Source organism: Carassius auratus, unplaced genomic scaffold, assembly GCF_003368295.1.
Source record: "Carassius auratus strain Wakin unplaced genomic scaffold, ASM336829v1 scaf_tig00032445, whole genome shotgun sequence".
Taxonomy (NCBI): Eukaryota; Metazoa; Chordata; class Actinopteri; order Cypriniformes; family Cyprinidae; genus Carassius; species Carassius auratus.
The window spans coordinates 135,628-144,343 of NW_020526001.1; the positions used below are offsets into that span (position 1 = coordinate 135,628).

General features: G+C 37.7%; 1 protein-coding gene across 1 annotated transcript; it reads left to right on the forward strand.

Annotated features, from left to right (window-relative positions):
- The first annotated feature begins 4,184 nt into the window (after positions 1-4,184).
- LOC113080890 (galactose-3-O-sulfotransferase 2-like) lies at positions 4,185-7,625 on the forward strand. The gene is made up of 3 exons (XM_026252939.1): positions 4,185-4,267; positions 5,373-6,021; positions 6,663-7,625. Exons 1-3 carry the CDS (start codon positions 4,185-4,187, stop codon positions 7,623-7,625), a joined length of 1,695 nt encoding a protein of 564 aa, XP_026108724.1.
- The last annotated feature ends 1,091 nt before the right edge of the window (positions 7,626-8,716 follow it).

The window sequence follows — 8,716 nt, forward strand, 5'->3', positions numbered from 1 at the left end:
GTAGGGTGTGCTTGGAGCTTCAACAGAAATCATGTTTGCTTAATTACTTAAAGTAACATGTAAACTATAATGTAAAGTGTCTCATTTCATTGTTTACTTTTTATTTATGATATCCAATACTCGATTGTGCATTTAAGCTACAGCATTGTTTCATATGCATGTAAAGGCTGTTGAAGAAACAGATGTTTGTGTTAGATACTGAATCTGGTTGGGGTCCATGGATGCATTATGACATACTGGGAAGATGCGTTCATTTATTCACACCCTAAATAATTAAATACCATTATGGCAAAATGGCATACAAGTGTGTTTTGTGTGCATATGTGTTATAAAGTGACAAGAGATTGAGGTTGAGCTGCCTATTCTAGATGTTTCTGTGGCTGAAGGGCACTTGATAGGTTTTGTTAGTTAAATTTTTTTCCTCTTGTTTGCATGTGTTTCTCTCTCTGTGACCACAGCCTCCATTAAGTCACTGTTTTTCATAAAGAGGGGGAAAAATAGTTACTATGTATTGTGGTGTTTTACAGTTCAAAACATGTTGAGGATAAACATTCATACATGTTCAGTACTTGTAGGAATATTGTTTAAAATGTCTTTATGCCCTCCAATTCTTATAAAGCATTTCAACAGTTAACTTGTTCATGAGGTTATAAAATCTTTTAGAGAGATAAATACAGGCTGTTCTCGTTAGCATGCTGGAAAATAGTTTAAAGCTGTTTACCTCACTCCTTTATTCATCTTTTGATGAATTAAATGCAGACTTCCATTTCAAACTCAATTTCATGCAAGTCAGTATGGTCATTAAAAAGTATTGTTTTCATATTTCCACAAGAAAATATGTTTAACTTTGTAACCTTGACTGTATTCATCATGAAATGAACTTGTGGATGCTTAGACAGGAGTTCATTTAGACAATATAATTCAATTTAAACCCACACATACTTTAAACTGGATCTCTTTGCGTTGAAGACACAAAGTAAATTAGGCAAAGAGGTAGTCATTTGCAACAAGCCATGGGAAGTAAACCATATATTAGAATAGGTAAATGAAGCTGTAAAATGTGTTAACACATTTAAAGTCTTCTGTTCCCTGACTGATTTGCTCTGTCTTTTGTGAAGTAACTTAGATCTTAAACAGTTCTGCTGGAGTTTTTTGTACTGAAGGACTACTGTTTCAGCAATAGTGGTTTCCTTGGTCTGAAGAAAAACATTCTCTGTGTGTATGTGACTTGATGAAAGTTCTGTCAATGACAGCCGCAGTCTAATTTTAACCTGGTAGATGACTGTATGTAATTAATTTATTTTTCATTTTTTGGTGTACTATGCATTTAACATACAGCCATTATTTTCTTTTCATTAATATCTGGCAACAAAAGTGAGTACACCCTAAGTGATCATGTCAAAACAGTGTCCAAAGTGTCCATATTTTGTGTGAGCACCATTGTTATCTAGCAGTGCCTGAATCCTCCTAGGCATGGAATTCACCAGAGCTGCTGAGGTTTTTGCTGGGATCCTCTTCCATTTCTCCATAATGACATCACGTAGCTGCTGGATGTTAGACGCACCGTGCTTCTCCAACTTCTGCTTGAGGATTCCCCACAGGTTCACGCTCCAGGAGGTGGGGTCCTCTAGGTCCATTTCCTGTGGGGGCTGGTGTGACAAAAAGAGGAGAAAATACATTAGCACTAGCAGGCAGAGCAAGCTCACTGTTCACAATGTGCAAATTATGAATGTATCTCTGAAGGGAACTGACTGTTTTTTCGAAACAGTTTAGATGGCATTTTCCTTTCACCTTGCCTCAGTATAATGCATTTAGTGTTAACACCTGTAATTAGGGATGGGAACCGAAAACCGGTTCTTATTCAGAACCGGTTTTGTTCTTTAAAAGGATGCTACGAACTGAATAACAGACATGCCTCCCTGCCTCTTTAATTACTGAGCACATTGATTCCAATGACGTGCATCCACAAACTCTTTGCGCTGTCCCGTCTTTAATTGCCGAACACATTGTTTTCCACGACTGTATGTGCACTTGCACCTTTGATAACTGCACATCGTTTTGTCTGACTGTACATCTAATACCAGCCCGCTGCACCTGACGCCACTAAATTACATTATAATTGTCCCATATTGTCATTAATATACATAATGGCTTCAACTTGGACCACTAAATAAATAGACTGCTATTGTTATACAAGTATGAGGGTTAGATTATTTAGTGTACAGGTAATTTCAAGAGTGATAAACAAAGTGATAGAAAATATTTATTTTAATGCATTTTTAAATGTTTAAAAATGTGGAAACCACTCATTGCATCACACCATCTCCTGACTGCATTATTATTTGTAAAATAGGGACTTTATGGAGAGTGTGTATACATGTTTAAGTTTAACCGTTTATATTTCATTAATTAAGGGAAATTAACAAGTGTCCTCAAGGGACTATTTGGCCAACAAGCTTATTCCTGCTTGAAAAGCAAAACGTTATTGATCGTGTAAAAAACATCAACTTTGAAACACATGCTGATTGATGGACTAGCATTACTCAACCTTACTTACTACCTTCCAGCAAACGCTACATTCAGTGAAGGTAAAATAACAAAAAATATAGTTCATTTAAATGAAACCAGAAGCCGAACCAGAAAATTTCTAAAAATACCCCACCCTACTTATAAAGATCTGTACACTGTAATATATGTTGCATTTTGACATTGCCAACCTTTAAATTAAGTTGACAGTAAGTAATAAACAGTGTTGAACATTGAGTAGTTGAGTATTGTGCATTTTTCCTTACCATATTTCTTAATAACTGTTTAATGATTTTAATGGAACCGGAATCAGAACCGGAACCATTAGGTGGAACCGGAACCGGAATCGGAACCGGAAAATTTCTAACGATTCCCAACCCTACCTGTAATCAAGAAAACAATGCATCACTGCTGTTCCTTAAGCGCCACCTGCTGACAGAGAGTGAATTTGCATTATCATTAAGCCCATCCGCTGTTTGGTATGTTTTATGTAGCCTAATTTCACAAAGCTCATTTCAGACCATTCAGTTTTGAAATGATTCAGTCTAATTTAGATTAAAAAAAATATAGGCTAATAAAGCAACAAACCATATTCTTCCTTTACTCATATATTTTCATTCTATCTTGTCTTTCGCTTAAATACATTATAAATCATCCCTACATTTAAGAATGTCTGAAATAAAAAAAATATTATTTAAATGTTAGTATTGTAGCTGCCTTTGGATGATAATGTTCTCTACTTCAAGTACCTGAGTTAATTTCAATTTATTTATTTTGTGTGTCTTGTCATATTTTATTTGTTTTACGACATAAATATATGCTGTTTCTGTGTGAATGATCAGTGGTTAAATTGGCTGCCACCGAAGGAGCACAAGCTAAAATCTTGCCTATAGGGCACCAAATTGGTCTTCACACCACCCATATTTGTCATCTCTGACTGTTCTGTCTAAGCCTGGCCTATCCCTGCTCTCTTGGCCGCAAAGCAGCCTCATAATTATATGGCTGGAGACGAGTCTAAATAAACATTTACAATTTCCTCAGTGTCTGATCTGTCATTGTGATCCATTGTTTTCCTATGGTATAAATCTTTTTTTTTATTATTATGCATCAAACATTAAACAAATACTATAAATAAAATACAGAACAGTTAGAACCTCTACTTTACAAACAAGGGAAAACATATCACACCTTGTAAAGTTTCACCAACAAATTTAAATAAATAAAGACAAATAACTAAAAAAAATAAAAATAAAGAAATAAATTAATACATAAGATAATAAAAAAATCTAAGCATATACAGAGGAAAACCGCATGTATCTGCGCTCGCCCTCCCATTACGTAATTTCCGGTTTGGCGTTGTTGAAGTGCATTTTTCTTTCTTAATGGGGTCTAACCTGCAGTATGCCCTTTAATAACAGGAACTGCTGATGCCTTCGCAATATTTGCGTCGCTGAACACAATGGTTCAACGGTTAGATAATCGATCTCCCACGCCGTTTATATTCCCACATTACACTTGACCTTATCGTCTGTTCAGCTAGAATGTATATGCACATATATTATGCACATATCTCACTAACATTCACGGTTGCTGTTGAACCTGTTCTTCTTTCTGAACCGTGTGTTTGCAGGTGCGTGAGAGCGGCGTGCTGTAGTCGCATGCGCTTCATGTGGTTCTCTCTGATGTTCCTGACGGTCCTCTGCGTGGCTCTGCAGATGATGGGAGTCGCCCGACAGGCCAGGTAACTCATGGTAACTTATGCATCGACATTATAAACAGACCGAGGAAGACTTCAACTTTGCATTTGACGATATTTCAATTAAGGGCAATACAAATAAATTGTTAAAGTCCTCGCGCCAGCCTGCTCTGCACATTTTGTATGTCACTTTTATCTACTCCAATGATCCTCAAATCTGGCTCGGGAGATCCACTGTCCTGTAGACCTGAGTTTAGCTCCAATCCTAATCAAACTAACCTACCTGTGATTTTCTAATGATCCTGAAGACATTGCAAACTCGTGTGTTTGATTAGGTTTAGAGCTAAACACTCGCGAGCCAGATATGAGGATCACTTCTCCATTCGAACATAAGTGCCCTGAGAAGTGAACATCACGGGATATTCCGCCTTGATTCCATTTCGAAGAGAATGTATATGTTCCATTTAAAGTGCATTGAACTGTGCGAGACATGCATTTAAATTGTATTTATTTAAAGATGTATATAATGTCACACTTGTTCGTGTGTGAAGACGTTGGGCAGCGCAAATCCGTGAATGAATGTTCAGAAGTGAGGTAACTTGAACAGATTTCCCCTGCTCAGGGAGCAATGAACACTGTGTAGGGACCATTTCAGTGGGAGCACAGTTCATGCACGGAGCTCACTTCTAACGAGCTGATTATCTGAATCAGGTGTGTTAACGGAGAGACATACAATATGTGCATAGCGGGGGTCTGGAGGACTGGAATTGAGAACCGCTGTTATATGAATATAATATCTATTTTTAACAGCTTGCATTGTTTTTATTTTATTTGTTTTAAAAGCAATGTAAAAAAAAAAAAAACACCTTGACCAAGTTACAAACTTATAAACATATAAGTATTATAAACATCTCAGATTTAACAGCTTGCATTGAACAATGTGCAATGTAAATATCTTGTCAAAATTACTAATTAATTATGAACGTAAAAATTATATTATTATATTTGACTCTGATTTTACAGCTTGCATGGGACAATATTTACATTAATGGGATTATATTATAGAGGACATAGAATATGATTGATTTGTGTTGGTTCCATAAGGGACAGCATCTCTCTCTCTCTCTCATATTCTCATTCTCACTCTCAGGAGCTCCAAGGAATTGAAACTTGTGAGCGAGCAGCTGGTCAGAATGCCTGCAGAGATGCACGGGCCCATAAAGAACAGAGACTGGAAAAATCTTTGGTCCGTCTCAGCAGCCATTTTTGAGGAACCAGTAGACCAGCAACCTTTCATACAAAGAAAAGACAAGAGTGAAAACCCTCATTCAGAAGAGGAGAGGGTCCAAGTCTTGGAGGATACAAGAAAAAAGCGTTCTAACACTACCAAAGCAGCTCCACTAATAGAGGCCAATAAACTATGGCTTGACCAAGATTTTCCAAAGAAACCACAGAGGCCAGTTTTCCCCAAAAGGATCCCAAAAATGAAAACACCTCCACCCTCTGATGACAAAGCTGATAAACATGCAGTAAAATCACTAGTTGACGACACTGTGATGTGTCAGCCCAAAAATCATATCGTCTTCCTCAAGACACACAAGACTGCCAGCAGCACCATACTGAACATTCTCTATCGTTATGGGGAAAGCCATAATCTGACCTTTGCCTTGCCAGCGAAAATGCAGAGCCAGTTATTTTACCCAACATTCTTTGCAGCACGCTTTGTGGAGGGTGTCAAGTCTCGCAGCGTGAAGGAGTTCCACATCCTGTGCAACCACATGAGATTCAGATCACAGGAGGTCAGTCCGAGAGCACATTACCCAGCCTTTGGAGGCTGTTGCAGGATTGGATAAATAATAGAATATCCATGATATTAAGCTAAGACACAAAAGGCAAAAAAAAATTTTCATGCACTGGTCAATTTTGAGATTTTGACATCTATCATTCACCTGGTTTATATTACAATTTAGACCTAGAGTTGGAAACTTTTTTTTTTTTCTGGCTGTTGATGGTGACAGCAAAGCGATTATCCTAGTGATGCAAAAGAACAAATAAAAATTTAATGTTTTTTTTATTTTTAATATTTACTTACTAATTTATTAATTTATTTTGTATCTATAATGTTTTATTTGGAGTGTGGCTGTTTTTTTTGCAGCACAAGGTAAAAAAAATGACAATGCATTAAAACTTGGACGCTTTTTGATTAAATAAATTGCATTATGTTGCTTTTTTTAAACTTAATTGTATTTATTATTCTGTGTTTTTAATGTTATATTTAACATTAAATGCCTTTATCAATAACCTTTGAGGTGAATATTTTAACAATTTTAAGAGAGCAATTTAAGACTCTAGCAAGAGGTCAAAAGTGTACTTAAAGAGTGACGAAAAGCTGAATAAAATATTTTATTCATAAGTCTGTATTGTCTTTTCTGACTTGCAGGTCAGGAAAGTGATGCCTAAAGATACATTCTACTTTTCCATTCTTCGGAATCCAGTGGCGATGATGGAATCCCTGTTTGTTTACTACAAAGCGATCCCAGCTTTCCGTGGTGTCAAAAGCCTTGAGGAGTTCCTGATCCAGGGTGGGCGGAGCTACAATGCGTCTGTGCCTTATAACCACTATGCACGTAACATTTTGACCTTTGACTTCGGTCTGGATAATACAGCACCTAAGAACGACACCGAGCTGGACAAACGTAGCGCCGAGGTCATCGCCGCTGTGGAACGTGACTTTCCGCTGATCCTCATCTCAGAGTATTTTGATGAATCGCTAGTGCTTCTAAAACATGCCCTCTGCTGGTCACTAGATGACGTTTTATCTTTCCGCCTCAACAGTCGCAGTGAACGCTCGCGCAGGCCCTTGAGGACAGAGACCGCAGAGCGGTTAAAAGAGTGGAATTCACTTGACTGGCGATTGTATCAGCACTTTAATGCCACTTTCTGGAAACGCATAGAATCCACACTCGGGCGGGCGAAGCTCCAACAGGAAGTTATACTTCTGAGGGCAAAGAGGAGAAAGCTTGAGAAAACATGTCTTCAGGAAGGAGGGGCGGTAGATCCTGCGCGGGTCCAGGATTCATCCCTGAAGCCGTTTCAGTATGGTGTAGCAGTTATTCAGGGTTATAACCTCCGACTGGGGTTAAACAATGACACTCGTCAGCTTTGTCAGAGGTTGATTACACCTGAGCTACAGTACACCTCAGCTTTGTACACCAAACAGTTCCCTCAGCTGAGTGCCGCTGCTGCTGCGGAAAAAAAGATTGGGGTTTCCAGAAGCACTGCAGCGCACAGAGCTGTTGAGCGCAATGTTGAGACAAATGTTCACACAGCAATGATGAACAATACCTCACATAACAATACTAATAAAGTCATCGTGGATGAACAGCTTAAACAGTTTAGCTAATTCTGTTTCAGCGCAGGTGACTCTTATGAGCAAGTTCAGTTTAGTGAATCAAAACCATGCAGCCCAACCAGAATGAAGTCACTGAAGAATGAATCATTCAAAAAGACAGGTTTGATTAATTGTTCACTGAATTGAATCCAGCGAGGCACTGAAGCAACGTCTGACTCCCTTACCTAACTAAGTGATCATTATTTCCAGTGATATCCATATCGAAATGAACCAACAAGGTTTTTTTGTCAGTATCATTTCAGCATTATTCATCTTCTTTACCTTGTTTGCACTTTCTGTTTGAAAATAAATCATCTAATTTGTATGATTTTCCATTTTAGATTGGAAGAGGCCTTTCAGCTGTTGTTTGTGTTTTTGTAAAATGCAAACCTTTTCTGCTCATTATGGCTAAGCTGGTTTTCTAGAAACAATGGTTTAGGTTTCCAGAGTGAGTCAGAAGTTAAAATAACATGGATAAAGTGTGTTTGGCCTATGCAAAAGTACAGATTCGGCTGCACTTGGTTTTTGTTATAATGCTTGGAAACTGATTTATACAGCAGTATTGTGAATAACTTGGAGAACAGGCATACACTTTGTAAATCCAGCTGTTTATTTCTGAAGCATGTGACAACTGATTTGTGGTTAAATGTCACTGGAAGAAAATGGAAAATATGTCACTGGCAATCTCAGACACATAAATCAGAGCCTAATGCAAAATACTTTGAACGGATCTGTTCGATTTTTTTTTGTGTTGTTTCCGACATTCCAATCTTAGAAGTGTTCTATAAAAGCACTAAGGTCACACACGTTTACAGTTTGCTAGTGCTGTGGCATAGTTGTGCACAGGACAAATAAGAGCTGCTGGTTTGAGTCTGACCTGGTTCACGTCCTGATCCCATTTTAGCTTTCTCTCACTTTTCTCTCTGCATTCTGCAGTCCTATAAATAACAGCAAAACACCCCTAAAATAAAATGTGTGACTTTCATCGTATTAGATAAAAATATCAAACCAGGTGAAATCAACAAACAAAATATATTAGAATTTTCTCAGAATGAACTGGTGTTAATCTGATACTTATAAAGTCAGCAGACACATCAGATCGA